We start from the raw sequence: 15,855 nt of genomic DNA on the forward strand, positions 1-15,855 counted from the left end.
ATCGCGAAATAACGACAAACAATAATACCGAGGAATACCTCGAATATCGTGGAAAAGATGAAAGAAAATATTTTCCCGTAACAGTGTTTCACTGTCACATTGGTGACTACACTGTAGACCTCTACTTTGCTAGATAGCTTGGAGGTGTTTCATTCGGGGGTGGTGGCGGCGAAATTGGTGTAATGGCAAATATATTTTTTTTTGAAATATCTAGACTAAAACAAAGAAAATAGTCGTTTTAACAGGAATTTTTTTTCAAATTTTTATACATATTCATTAATTTATCGCAATTTTTATTGTTCTTGATTTATAGCGTTTAAAATAAATAACACTTTTTTAAGCAAATAAAATATTAAAATTCTATACTAGGGTTAAAAAAAAATGGTTTATTATTACAAACCTATTTTATTATGTTTATACTTCGTTTTATTTTACTTTGGCTTATTATTATTTACTTATGTTACTCATGCATTGAAGGAAACTAAATTTTTGTAAATAAATTTCGGATACTTTAATCCTTTAGTAGTTTTAACAGCTTTAAAGTGGAGCTTAACCTTTTGAGGTTGTATTGAAATTGTACTAAATGGTAAAAATTATTTTTTCTCTAAGAATCTAAAACACAGGATAAAAAAGAGAAAAAAAAGCAATTCTTCTCCTTTAAACCAAAATTAAAAAATTAGTAAATAAATAAATAAAAAAACGCTATTTCAATAAACCATAATTTTCAAACATAATATTGAATTTTACATGTCTTGAAAGTTTATCTACTTAAGTAAAGAGAATTATTTAATATTATAAGAAAAGTATGGTTCTTTGCTTCAATGGCTGAGAGCAGGCATACGACTAAACGAGTAAAAAAGTTTCCGTGATTGAGTAATAAAAAATTAAAGCGATAAAACAAAATGATTACACAGAGATGACACACGACTGAAACAATAAAAATAAAAGTCTTGAATACCTAAGAGAAGACACACGACTGCACAATGTACAAAAAATGAAAAGGTGAATGTTAATTATATGTTTTGATGATAGCCGATTGCATCAAGTGGTAACAAGAAAGCTAAACAACTTAGACTCAGGAATATTAAAGTGAAAATTCAGTACGAATATATAATTCAGTATAGAAAATTCAGTACTTATAACCATCGTTGAACAGCCGACACAATTTATGGGTTTACGACTACTAATGTTCAACTTCGTAACCTTGTAATTTTGAACCCAATCCAGAAGACAAGAGAAATCCTTGATCAAGTATTGGGTGAAACTTGCTTTCCTGGAGGACTTTTTGATGGAACTAGCCCGCGTTTGCGTTAGATGGAGAGGAGGAGGACCACGAGATCCTCCCATGGTTAGCCTGACGGCAAGGAGACTCTAACCCATGATCCGTCTACCACTAAGGATATTTCAGGTCAGAATTGTGGTCGGAGCAAGCCGGATGCAGAATTCGTATCGATCAGCCATGACTGGGATTCGAACGCGGTTCACCTCATTGGAAGGCGAACGCTTTATCACCTGAGCCATCGCGGCTCAGCTAGTTGAAGAAAGCGTGATCATTAGACATTTAATTAATTATAAATTTTCAAAATAATGTATGCGTTTTTGAACTCGTGAGCACTGCAAGAATTTCAAGCTTCGATATCATTAAGTTGTATTTGTTTGTTATATTTCATGCCACCAAAAGAGACATTTTCAGTAAAGATTTGGAAGAAAAAAAAAAAAAAAAAAAAACGCAAATGTTTTATTTCTTTATTTCAATCAAGATTGAAACTTTCAAGGCAGAGGACTTTTCAATGACGTCATGAAAAAGTGAAAAAGGATGGGGCTAAGAATAAGGGGAAAACCTTATCCCCTTTGCTTTGCTAGGCAAAAAGAAACTATTTTTATTTTGGGCACACCATAAATCGTAGGAAAAAAATCATAATCATGTATTTAATATCTTTCATCGTAGGGGTTAAAAATAAGAAATAGAAAGATCGTTCTAATTTTTTTTCTTCCAAATTTCAAGTTTGTATGAAGTAAAATGAAAGAGATGCTTGCTGTTTTTAAGCTGTGCTATACAGTAAAATAAAATAGATGCTCCTTATCCTTATCAGGGAAATAGTCACGTGTAAATAGGTTTTGAAAATTATTTTGATAAAACCGTCATAAAAAAACATTAAAGACCTTTTTTTTTATTAAAAAGAAAGAAAATCTACGCAGTTTAAGATAGAAGGAAACAAATTCTAGAATATTTCATTTAAACACGAAAGGTTTTGATGACCAGAAGTATAGGAACAATTAAAAAAATGCTTTTCATGTTTTTTAATTAAAAAAGAAAATACTTAAAGAAATTGTAACGACTTCTAGGATTGCAATCTTACAGCGTCTAACACCCGTTATCAAAAATTTAGAATGCTAACGCAACTAGATCGCAATTTTTAATTTTTTTAAGTCCCTTCTCTGCAATCAGGAAGATAAAATTAATACAAGCGTTTAGATCTGTCCGTAATAGTATAAATGAAGTTTCTATATCTTTCAATAAATTCTACCATGTATAATACTTTTAAGGTTGTATTTAGCAGAAATATGGAAAACTGACCTGATTATCTCGGACCTGTCTATCTCGAATCTCACGGGAAACGCGAAAAATTTGAGATAAAAAGGTTTCGAGTTATACAGGTTACTTTAAAAATAATATTTTAAAAGATTTTTGACGTTTAACCTTCTTTGCTTTTTATGTTGTTTGAGCATTTGTGCTCGATTATTAGAAATTCGAGAAAGAGATTTTTTGAAGAAAAAAAAATACGAAATAGACATGGAAAATACATTGATTTCAGATAGTAAATGTAAAGAATTTTAGAAATTTTCAGATATAGAGGTTTTCGAGATAAAGAGCAATTGCAACTAAAAAAGTTGTTATTTTACAGAAAGTTTTTCAATTATCAAATGATAATAATAATAATTATTATTATTATCAAATACATTTCAAAACAGTAAGAACGTAAATATTACTTTCTTTTTTTGTTTTTGCAGAGAATGAAGATAATTCCTTCAGCACCAGTGTTAGTTTGAAGTTGCCAAAAGATGTAGTACCAGATTCCACCAGGGCATATGTCGACATTACTGGTAAATATACCTTTAGAATGACTTAAATGTCAAAAAAAATATTAATATTATTTCTATCAGCATTTTGTTCTTAATTATAAAACATTCTTTCTTGTATTTTCTCTACATCAAGTGCACCAAAAAATCCTTTTGGGGAAAAGCATCAAAATGTGTCAAAAAATAATAGTTCGCGTTCAATATTTAAACAAGAAAAATCGCAGTAATGACATTTAGCAGTTTAAAAATTAGGTTTCCTTTTTGCTAACTAGAATGCAATTGTGATTAAAACGGCAAGTGTTTTTTTTTAGTGCTTTTGAGCCAAATATTTATTCGTTTTTCTGACCTGTGTTATTGATTGAGGAAATAATGACTAAATGAATTTTTAAATCTAAAAGATAAATCCTTTTTATCGTGTGTGGAACTGGTTTTTGTTTATAACTCATTTGAAGTAGCGTGAATGTGTAAATTTTAAAATTAAAATAAATCGAAAATTAAACATCGAATTTACTGGAATTATGCTCTTTTTAAATAGAATAAGCGTCTCAAGGTAACGCGATTTCCCCATTCTTCATGCTTTTCTCCTCTCCGTTACCATAGTTTCAAAAAATCGTATCTTTCCCCACTCCAGTACAATTTCAGTAAGAATAATAATATACTGGAATGGAGAGTAAGCAAAATTTGCAAAAATCTTGGAAAATGGAGAGGGGAAGTGTGGAGTGAGGGAAAATCACTTTACCTTGAAATACCAACTTTATTTACGAAGAGTATTAGTGCAAAATTAGTTGAATTCACTAAAATTAGTTGAGTTGTAAAATGCAAAATTAGTAAGTTCAGTAGAATTTCATAAAATAGGAAGTTACATAATTTTAACTAAAAATAGTACTGTAGCTGTCCAAAATTAGTATATCAGTAGAACTAGCTAAAACTATTCGAGTAATAAACAAAAATTATTAGTTCAATAAAATGTACTAAAATCCCTAATATTGTAGTGTAGTTCCGTAGAATTCGTGTGTAACTGTCGTCAAAATATCCAAAAGACTAATAGTTGTGGAGATAAAACTTTTTAAAAATTAATTACGAAAGTGTATCTGAAAAATTAACTTAACTGATTGACCGTTGATTTGTTTGTAGTATAAGAGTAATTGCTTTTTTCATTTTTTAACACAATTTACTGAAAATGATAATGCGTTTCAAGATTTAATTGCGTTTTAAGATTAATTGATGCGATGAATTAAAATTTAAATTATTCAATCTCAGTTATTACTTTTAAGCGTCGAAGTTTAAAATTTTAATTAATGTCCAGCACTGCTTTAACTTTTGCCTATAATTCATATATGTCTTGTCATTTTGTTATCAATATTATGTTTTATATTTTGATAGGTAACGTTTTGGGACCAGCTATAAACAACTTGGAAAATCTAGTACAACTGCCTACAGGATGTGGAGAACAGAACATGGTAAAATTCACTCCGAATTACCTTGTTCTAGACTACCTAACAGACATCGGGCAAGTTACAGATGACATTAAAAATAGAGCGATTCGCAATCTAGTTGCAGGTAATAACATATAGTTCCAAATATCTCTGACAAGTAGTAATAACGTGTGTGTTTTCAGTGGCTAGAAGTGTCTCCGAAGCAATAAATAAGCATCATCACTGTTAAATCAGAACAGTCTAACTGCTTTTCTTTTGAGTACTTGACATAGATATATTTTGGGGATCTGAAATCAGAATCCGTCAAAAAAAAGTATGTTTATTCAGAGAAAGTATGTTTCTGTGTCTGATTTCGTAGCTTAAGGTATCTTCTGCATTTTTTAATTAGCATATTTGAGATCACCCCCTCGAGCCATTAAGATTGAGTCCTAGAATCTGGAGATCCGATCATTAGATCAAAAGTTATTCAGGGTGGTTCTTTTTTTGGCGCACGATACATCAAAAGCAGCTTTCGCTACCTGTTGTTCTAAAGATCCTCCGTTAAACTCTCGTTCCCTCATTCATCCAGATTTTATGCTTTTTTTTTCATCAATCTGCTGACCAATAGAAAACAAGTCTTTTGCTCCGTTGGAGTGTAATTGGGAATTCTTGCAACTACAACAATCCTTACAGCAACTTAAAATGAACAGTTGAAATTTTTTGCTTGGATACTGAGGAAGATTATTTTAGTATCAAAACGGATTCTTACCGTAAACTTTTCCAACCGTGGTTTCGTTTTTATTTTAGCATGACGCAGTTTACATTATTAACCGGACACGACTGCCTTGCTGCTCGCCTCCATAGACTTAAGATCTTTCCCGATCCAAATTGTGTCTTGTCCGGGGAGAACTCTCCAATGAATGCTGAGCATCTGAGGGTCTGCCCTGCGCAACATCTATGACAGATACTGGAATGCTAGGGAACAATTACAGGCGCTTGCTAACTGATTGATTTTCAGTTTATATTTCAATTGTTGATATTTTATTTAATGTTACTTTGTTCTAATTGTTATTGTATTTAAATGTTTTAATGTTTTTAAATTTTTGTTTAATACCTTATGAATCTGGGCAGAGTGTTCTTACACTCCTGCGAATGATGTACACATCAACCTGCTGCTGCTAGAAGTTAAAAAAAAATTTATAACGATAAAAAATACATCACGTAAAACACAATAATAAAAAAATATCATTTGATTTTAGAACGAAGAATCTAAATTGAAATTCCGTTTATTTTCTAGTGCGAATTATCGAAAATTCTTAAACAGTTGAAAATTATTGATTTGATCCTTTTTCGTGAAATATACAAATTGTTTTCAAGATATAGCGATAAAAGGGAAAATTATCATTTAATCCAGATAGATGATGCTGTTGTATTCCAAAACGGCAATAATACTGTGCATCTAACACTAATATGTCTTCTTAAAAACGATAGTTCTCAAAGCCATCGTGTTTAAGGAACCCGTAGAGTCTCTAACAGATCTCATGGCACAACTCAAATGCGCTACTGCTTTATTCAAAGAAATCGGTGCGTTTGACCATGTTCTACGATTAACGCACCATTGGTGCCAGACATCCTTAGGTCTTGTAGCACAAACTTCGATCATCTTTTGTAAAACTAGGAACACCATTTGTCTGAAAGCTCATGCTTTTAGTTCAATTTTTTTTTCAGAGTTGACATTATGGTTAGTAAGCCTGTAGGTTAAAAAAAAATAATAAAAAGTTGCATCGCAACGTGTCACATTACTACATGCAATTACAGATGAGGACGAAACTGTTGTAACGGAGTTTTCATGCATTGAAAGATCTAAAAAAAGTTATATCATTTTCAATTACCATAATTCAGTGCCATCTGTCGAAAACTTTTAGAACGAAAGTTAGAAACTCTGGGAATTATTTTCATATGAATATTCCGTGCGAATTATTTTTTAACACACATTATTTTTCAGTTATTAATTCTTGAAAACGTCAGTCTAATCAATTGCATATTTAATGTTGATGAGACTGGAGATTAGGTATGAGAAACGCTTACTCAAGCTTTCGAACTCCTTTTATCGGGTAAAATTCCTTTCAGATTGTAAAATAATAAAGTATCAGAAAAATACTGTTACAAAAACTTTCAGTTAGCCAAGACGGCTTATGCACTTGCGATAATTTTTTCTACGAGGGTTCACTATATTTTTGCTTACTAAAGTTGTGGAGTATATTCGAAAATTACTTTTCAAAACCTACGTTGGCATGAAATTTTATTTTTCAATATTTCTTTATTGAGCCGCGATGGCTCAGGGAATAGAGCGTTCGCCTTCCAATCAGGTGAAACGGGTTCGAATCCCAGCAATAGCTCGTTGATATAAATTCCTCATCCGGCTTGCACCGACCACAGTGCTGACGTGAAATATCCTCAGTGGTAGATGGATCATGGGTTTGAATCCTTTGCCGTCAGGCTAACTGTGGGAAGTTCTCGCGATCTTCCCCTCCATGTAACGCAAATGCGGGTTAGTTCCATCAAAAAGTCCTCCACAATGGCAAATTTTTTCCAATACTTGATCCAGGAGTTCTCTTGTCTTTTGGATTAGGTTCAAAATTACAAGGTTACATAGTTGAACGTTAGTAGTCATAAACCCAAAAATTGGGTCGGCTGTTTAACGACGGTTATAAAAAAATATTTCTTTACTGTAAGAAATATTTTAAATGAATTGAACTGAATTTAATCTTATTTCTCAACTAGGCTACCAAAGAGAACTTGCATATCGTCATCCCGATGGTTCATTCAGTGCATTTGGAACAACAGATGATGAAGGGAGCATGTTCTTAACAGCCTTTGTTCTCCGTTCGTTCTACGAAGCGAAAAGATATATCTATATCGATGATAACCTAATTACTGACATGCAGAAATGGATTGTATCTAAACAAGACACAACTGGCTGTTTCCCGAACATTGGAAGGATAATTGATATTGATTTACAAGTAAACTGCTTTTGTTACAGTAAAAAGGATTACTCTTTTATTTTATTATCGCTTTAAAGTAACTGATCAAACGTATTATATATGATTTTAAATATTAAGAACATCCATGCAATTTCGAAGAAAATTTAAAATAAAAGCTATTTGTCTTTGATCATAGTTTTTATAATCGATTCTTAAGTATAAAAACAAAGTTAAACTTTCGGAATTTGAACATTTGCCTGGGTACCCCAGTTAAAATTCATTGTTGAAAGATGCTTAAAAATACAATTGATCCAAAACAACAAAAAAAATTGTGCAAGTTTCTTGTGTCTTCTAATCTTTTAAGCGGAGCTCAGTAGTAACTGATTACTGAAGTGAACATCTTCAAAGTGTATCGGTCCCGCAGTGGACTGATCGTTAAGACACGGTTCCCAGCAGATCACCGAAGTCAAGCATCACTGGCTGCGGTCAGTGTGCGGGTGGGTGACCACTTGGATCAGTCTGCGTGGGGACCGAGGGTATGCGGTATTGGTCCTCGTTAAACTGTGCTACCGTAAAGTGCTCGACTTCGCGCGCAGGTCGTCGGGCTACCGAAGCGGAGGTGCCATCCCCTCCGCAGAGGATCAAAATTGTGATGACATGTCTTCGGATCATCCTCCGGGATGTTTCCCAGACCGTCGCCAATAGCCCATTGTGCAGCTCTAGTGCGACGTAAATTAACAACAACAACAACAACATCAAAGTGTATCGTCATGTGAATGTTAACAGTCTTTTCTAGATTATAGTAAAAGTTTAAAATGTTGCATTTTTTCTTCTTCACACTATTCTAAATAATTGGGAACTTGCACATTATGAAGACACTCCTTTACTCACACATGTGACTTATGACGTCAGCGCTAGCTAATCTTTATCAGCAAAATGGCGTAATAAAGTTGAGCTTAGTTTCCTCATATAAATTAGAATGTTTAATAATACTTTAAGTTGATTAAATACAGAGCTGTATAGCATATCAAATTAGTTTAAATATAATTCCTTCTTGTCTACTTCTTTTACTTAACCTAGATTTGTTATTTGTTTATGTATTTTATTGTAACAGTGATATATATTTGTTTTGTGTACCTGGGAACTTCGATGCATAATTAATTTGTTTATGTTCCACATGACTTCGTGCCTGTCTTTGTGTTAAGCCTCAGTGTAAATATATAGTAAAAGAATTGAAATCTTTGAGAAAGAATCTTTGTGAAGGAATTTAGAATGTGTCACTTAAGAGAATTGATACTTGACTGGCTTTTCGTAATCGAAATAAAAGGGAAAGAGCAGTTAATAACGTAAGCAAATGCCACGACTCAGTAACCAATCAGGATCGAGTTACTCAGACTACGTCACTTGCAGGTATCCCATTATAAACTCATTTTATTTTAGGGTGGTATTCCAGATGAAAATGCTTCTGGTAGCATCACAGCTTACTGTCTGGCCTCATTATTGATAACAAATTACAACAATAAAACAGTAGTGAACGATGCTTTTAGCTGCCTCAATGATGTTCCTCCTACAAATCCATATAGTCAGTTCTTATATGCTTACGCTTATTCATTAGCTGGTTACAAGCAAGATGCAGAAGATCTCATAGAAAAAGCAAGGCAAAAGATCAACAGGACAGGTATGCAGAATTTATTAGAAATTGCACAGAAAAAAATTAATTTAAATTGTGTATAAAAATGTATTTTTGAATTGATGGAAATATTTTGGATGATAAATTGTATTTTCACATTTACATAAAAGTGTTCAGACGAGAAACTAGGTTAACTTTGCAGTTTAAATTCTTTCAAATATAGAACAGAAATTTACTTTATTTAGAATCATTTAACTAAAAATTCGATTTTTAAATATAGGAGAATATCTTTTTACTGATAAATTGATTCTGTTAACTATTAAAAGTTGTCAAAAAGGGAAAATATATTACCTCTATTGTTATAAATCTTACAACTGAGAAATTAGATTCATCGACTTACTTAAAATAATTTAAAGGATAAATTTTTTTTGTTCAAAAACTCTTTCAACTAATAGATTAGATTCTGATAATATTAAAAATTCTTTTAGAAAACAATACCTTATAAAATCCTTCAAAAAAAGTACATATATTCGTATATTTTTGAAAATTTTGCAACACAGGAATAGAATTAGATTCATTTACGTGCATAGAATAATTTAAGATAGATTGAACTACCTTCATAGTTAAATATGGTTAAACTAATGAATTAGATTTACAATAATAAAAAACGTTTAAAAGTAATGTCACTTATACACTTAATGTAATGTGACAATTTTATTTCTAATTTTACTTAAGCCTTTAATTTTTCTTTAAACGCTATTCTTTTTTTTTTTCAATTTAGCAATCTTTCATTACTTTCTTGTTGACCTTTCTCATGGTCATTGCGGTCATCGCACTTCCTGTGGGGAAAGTCAACCAACCCCTCTATTCACGCCTTTCTTTTTCTTCTTTTAATTTTAGGGGGCTAACTAACCAATCTCTTTCCTTAAAATTTCAAACTCTCCGCCTCTTTAAATTTAATTGGTCGTAATTTTTCTGGTCCTATACCAGTTATGGAATTTTTAAGTCTCTTTTTTAAATACACTTTTTTTTTTCTCGAGCCTTCGGGCAGGTTACCTTTTTTTAAATTCTCCGAGATGCGGACTTCGGTCCGTATCGCGGGATTTCTTTTTGCATTTTTTCTTAACCTTTTTTTAAAATTAAATCCATAGCTGTGATTAATTTCTGTAAAATTTAAAATCAAAATTTTATACCTTTAATTTTCTTTAACATTAAAAGCCCTCTCAAATTTAAGTTTACTTCTCATATTTATTTAAACGGTTAAATTACTCGTTCCTTTATATTTAACTTTTTGCATGACACCTTTGGTTTCTTTAAATAAATCCTTTTAAAAAGATATATTTTTTCTGTGGCACAAAATGTGTCGCCATCATATTGTTTGTTTGTTACGAAATAATCAAAATAAGTAGTTTTACAAAAATAAATGTTTAGTTGACAGAATGTTTTGCGTGATTGTTTTTTTAGCTTTACCTTTATAGCTATTAGTTATCACCTTTTTTTCTTCTGTATGTGGTGAGTACCTTTTTTATTGTCATGGGCATTTACTTTCTTTCCTTGGAAACATCACAAAAATTGCGTTGAATGATATATTTATGTTTGGATATAGCATGACTTTATCTTATTTATCTTTAATTATTTTTTAGTTTCACTCTTATTCTAAATTCGGTGATACAAATTTATCCAATTTGCTCAAACCTCACATTTTGTGACCCTTTAAACCTATTGGGTTATTGTTATCCCACAATTGTATTGTACAACCACTTTCCTTAACGGCCACATCCCCTTAATTATTTAACATTTACATATTTCGACCTTATTTTAATTGCTACAAAAATCAATCACTTAACTAATATTTATCATGACTATATCCAGAGATACATCCAATTATGCAACGCATCCATTTATCCATTTTTAATAAATTATACATAAATAACCTTATCCTTATACGCACCAAAATAATATTATTTAACTCTTACAAGTAAATTTAGATTTGCTTTTTTGTTAAAAATTTTGCGAAGCGAAAATAAATTCTCTTTATTACTGAAAATAATTCAGAAAAAAAAACATAGATTTTTCTTATTGTTGAGAATATTTTAACTTAGGAATCGGATCATTTAATTATTTTGAATCTTAAAAAAGTTTGAAAAACAGTTTTCTTATTGTCTCATGTCTTTCAATAGAGGGAATGGAATCTTTCATAATTGTGAATGGAACAAAAGCTATTGAAATTGAAACAGATGCGTATGCCGTGTTAACAACGCTTGCTGTTGGCGGAAGTGCTTCAGATGCTCTTCCCTACGTCCGATACTTGACTTCAAATCTGAACCCCAATGGTGGTTTCACTAATACTCAGGTAAGGATAATATGAGTTCGATTATACATATTATCTGCGTGAAAGGACATCCAAAATATATTTATCTAATGTGTGTTTATATTTTTAACGATAAGTAATCGAAATTTGAAGCAAATTCAAAGTTAGATATCACTAGTTGCATCTAGAATAAAGCTTTAGAAGGAAACGAAAGGAAAACGGAGATGAAATGCTCGATAAAATTACTTCAGTGAAGTAAAACATTCCTGGAAGCACACCGAAACATAAGAGAAAGAATGCCCTAAGATACTTGTCAGCTTAATCAGGGGGACTTTGACCTGCAGTCAGTGCAGGTGCAGTTTCTGCAGGTAGGTGGCTAATAGCTACAACCAAGTTACCTCTCTAAACTGCTTTATAATACAAATATGAATGAAAAATGAATCAATTAGCTAGTGATATTATAGTTTGAATACTGAAACTTTGTAGCACGTAGTAAATGTTGTAAATCGAATAGAAAATAAACTCAACACCTCGGATAATTTGTTATTTTGGATTTTCAGTGTGCATAGCTTTCGAGTTCATAATTAAAGAACTCATATGATCTTACTCACTTTCCGAAACTATAAGCTTCGAGTATCTTCCAAGAGGTTAAGTATTATGTCTAAATTAATATCTAACCTAACAGATTCTAATACCCGAAAGTGTTTTCAAAATTGGACTTAACATATTCTTCTGATAAGTTTTTATTTTAAATAAAGTAGTAGATTTAGGTAGTAAAATTAAAGTTGTAGGTTTATTCTGACCATAACACGTAAATAAGTTCTTGAATTTGAGTAAAAACTGTACTTGACATACTCTTCCATTTAGTTTTTGCATTAACTCAGAAAGTAGAACAATGATTTTCATTTGATTAGTTATTAATTTAACCAATGTAGTAAATTAATGTAGTAAAATTAAAGTTATAGATTTAATCTGACCATATCACCTCCGGAAGTTCGCAAATCCGATTAAAAACTGCACTTGACATACTGTTCCATTAAGTTTTCATAATAACTACGAAAGTAGAAAATAGAGCAATGAGCTTTTACTACTATTTTAATCTTTATCATTGTACTATTTTATTTTTTATCATTTGCTTTATTTGCCTTATGCATTTCTAGGACACATGTGTTGGTTTAAGTGCTTTGGCCAAATATGCAAGCGTTGTCTACGAAGATCCACTTAACCTTATGGTTAAAACCACTGGTGGTCTCACAAAATCCGTAACTCTCAACGATCAAAACAAACTCTTAGTTCAGCGCTTCAAAGTCACGGATATATCAAAGAGCATAAAGATAAAGGCGAAAGGTACAGGATGTGGACTCATTCAGGTAAAGAAAAACAAACTATAATATCGGTCTAAAAGTGTAACGTAAAAAGGGTAAGAAAGCTAAATCCAAAAGACGAAATTGTTAAAAAAAAGCTTTAAAAAAATCCAATTTCTGGTGTTTACCGCTTTAAAAATATTATAATAATCAGACTTCTAGTATTTTCAGCGAACGGCTACAATTAAGGTTGTTGTCACTCAAGCATTTCCTAGTTATTCTTTTAATGTTCTCCAATTTGCTAAAATTGCCTTAAAAAGCGTTAAAAAAAAATCGATTTTTAATACTCTCAGCGTTTTTCTTTCTTGGACCACTTAATAATATCAATGTTTAAGCTCTTGCTTGCATGTTCTTATTCGCTTAATGTTGTTGTTGTCATCGGCCATAATGGCAAGGGGGGTGCGAATGTATTTGTTTTCCCGTGGCGCCATCTATGGTAACGAATTTGATTTCTGCAACACCCATACGTCACACACATTTTATAGGGTGGACCCATTCACATATCTATTCATTCATCCACAGATCGTAACTTTGACCTGAACCAAAGAACGATCAATCTCCTATTCAGTACCCAAAGAGAAATGATTTGTTATGGGAACATGGAGGACTTTGTGACCTGACAGATTTAAAGTGCAACAGTCATCTTTTACTACACTGGCCTGCTGGATTCGAATTCCCATTCTCATGAACGTGAATCCAGGGCCTGCCAATCAGGCTATCCCGACCGGCTTCTTAATAATTATTATATTCTCTGTCCAAATTTTGAAGCCAATAATTTCTTGTTCATTTTTAGAATTCCATTAAATTTGAGTTTATATAGATTCCTTTACATCACGTTTTTACAATAATCAATAATGTAATTAGTACAGAATGAAAACGAATAAGAATAAACAATGGTTAACGAATTAGGAAAAAAAATTAAATTAAATTTTTATTTTTTTCATTCCGCAGATATTATTGTAAAGGATTTTGTAAATTTTTCTCACAATCCAGAAAATACTCAGATTGAATGATAAAATAAATGTTTTCCAAAATTATTATTGGAAAACTGCATAAACAATAAATGGTAAAATGACCAGAAATAAACAATTGAAAAAAGGACTGTCAAAATATAATCAAAATCCTCCCTTCACGAAAAAAAAAATAAACAGAAATTGTACTGTAATCTACAACACAAATTCTTATATCAAACAGTCTTATATCATAAAGACGAAAAGAAAAGAAAGATTAACGAGGACATGGAAAAAAAATAAAAAATTTCATAGAGAAGAAGTAAAATTATTAATAAATGATTAATGTTTAAAATTTAAAAAGAAAATTAAAAATCGCATAACAAAATAAGAAAAATATGTAATCTCGTCTTCAGCTCACACGACTTTTTAATCTTGTAATAATATATCCAAAGCAAATTATGTTAATACAATACTGTTTTTGTGGATATAATTGAGTGAGCTGATGGCGTGATTATATCTTTTTCTTATTTTGCTTTCAGACTTTTTTAAAAAAAAATTTCTATTTTAAATATCTTTAAAAATATTTTAATATCATCTGACCTCTCAATCTTTGCTTACCTTATTTTTTTTTCTTTAAAAAATTATATATATATATATTTTTTTCATTTCTTCTTCGTATTTTTATCTTCGACCCACAGCCCTGAGGTTTCTTGTGGTGATATACATATCATTAGGAAACCTCACGGCTATGGAACCTCATAAACCACTTGACCACTCAGCCTCTGTTTACCTCATAAATGCCAGCTTCCTGATATAGGGAGGTTTTGTTTTGTTATTTGGCAGAAGGCCATGCAATGTGTGTTTCTGTGAATATACACACTTAATTAAATACTCGAACTTCTCCCCTCAAATTATATTAAAAGTGTTTTATTTCATTATCATGATTTTATGTTAACATTCGGAGCCATTTCCGTGTCAATGGGAAAAACAAGTTACAAACATTTTTTAAGATATTAAAATAAAAACTGTTTTATAATTTACAGAAGAATTCGCGAGCATTTTATGAGAATAATTATTTTCATGAGTTTATAAAATAATTATTTTCATTGAGACCCATATTGATCATAATATGTTGTTAAACGTAGAATTTCAGTTTTTTCTTTCTAAAAACAGCTTGTCATATTATGTGTTATTTTCATTGTTGTTCATTTACAGACAGCCATTCTGTTTAATACCAAAACTGCACCGGAAAAGAAGAAGTTTTCAATCAGTGTTCGTGGGGATTGTTCTGATCCTAACTGCAATACAGCTAAAATTGTCACACTAGTCAGGTAACTTGCGCTAAGTATAAATTTTTATCCATTCGATATTTGTAATCTATTATAAAACGGCAGCTCCGAATTCTTTTCGGCTATGAAACTCTAAATGATCGAACTCCGTTTATCGAACAATTTGTGTTCAATAGTCATTAGGCAGGTATTACCAAAGAAAGACAACTAATTATTTTGAAAATAAATTTTTTTTTTATCATTTGATCAATGTTTTTTAGATTATGCATGCACCTATCATCATGTATTCAATCCAGTTTAGAATTTGTTTTCGGTGCATAAAAATGAATAAAAATAAGCTTAATTATGACCTGCGTTGAAATGAGAAAAAAAAATCTGTTATAAAAATTAAGAATAGTTATCCTATTTTTTATTGTTGAATTTAGTTCTTTTTATTTAGGCAGGAAACGTTTGATTGGAAATATTAAGACAATTTTTTATTAATACATAACCACACTAATACACTGCGAAAAAAGAATGATTTAAACTGCCAGAATAAGTTAAGTATTACCATGTTTTCGGCTATACGTGGACACCAAAAAGTTCGGTATTTTTTACCGAAGAGTTTTGATTATGATTCTGGTAAAATCAGCAATAATATATGGTTTTTTTATACGTGATAAAATTTGGAAATTTTATCATTATATCTTAGAACATGGCATAAAAATCATTTATTCGGCTAAATTTACTTCACAGTTTCGTATTTTTTACTAAAGGGGTGGTACTAAGAAGCATAATTTTAAAATGCAAAATTTTTTTGTGAACCGTTACGTAAATGAATGAAAAGTT

General features: G+C 31.1%; 1 protein-coding gene across 6 annotated transcripts in view; it reads left to right on the forward strand.

Annotated features, from left to right (window-relative positions):
- The window catches only part of LOC107450334 (alpha-2-macroglobulin-like protein 1), a 75,987-nt gene that overhangs the window by 53,267 nt on the left and 6,865 nt on the right, over positions 1-15,855 (forward strand). For all 6 annotated transcript variants that reach the window (XM_016066099.5, XM_043047104.3, XM_016066097.5 and 3 more), the window contains exons 24-30: positions 3,013-3,105; positions 4,465-4,641; positions 7,281-7,519; positions 8,921-9,158; positions 11,291-11,463; positions 12,582-12,791; positions 14,954-15,069. In XM_016066099.5, coding sequence (XP_015921585.3) covers positions 3,013-3,105; positions 4,465-4,641; positions 7,281-7,519; positions 8,921-9,158; positions 11,291-11,463; positions 12,582-12,791; positions 14,954-15,069 — 1,246 coding nt within the window. The remainder of the gene's footprint in view (positions 1-3,012; positions 3,106-4,464; positions 4,642-7,280; positions 7,520-8,920; positions 9,159-11,290; positions 11,464-12,581; positions 12,792-14,953; positions 15,070-15,855) is intronic.

The sequence above is a fragment of the Parasteatoda tepidariorum genome, chromosome 7 (genome assembly GCF_982258835.1).
Source record: "Parasteatoda tepidariorum strain Cologne lab strain chromosome 7, Ptep-v5.0, whole genome shotgun sequence".
Lineage (NCBI taxonomy): Eukaryota > Metazoa > Arthropoda > Arachnida > Araneae > Theridiidae > Parasteatoda > Parasteatoda tepidariorum.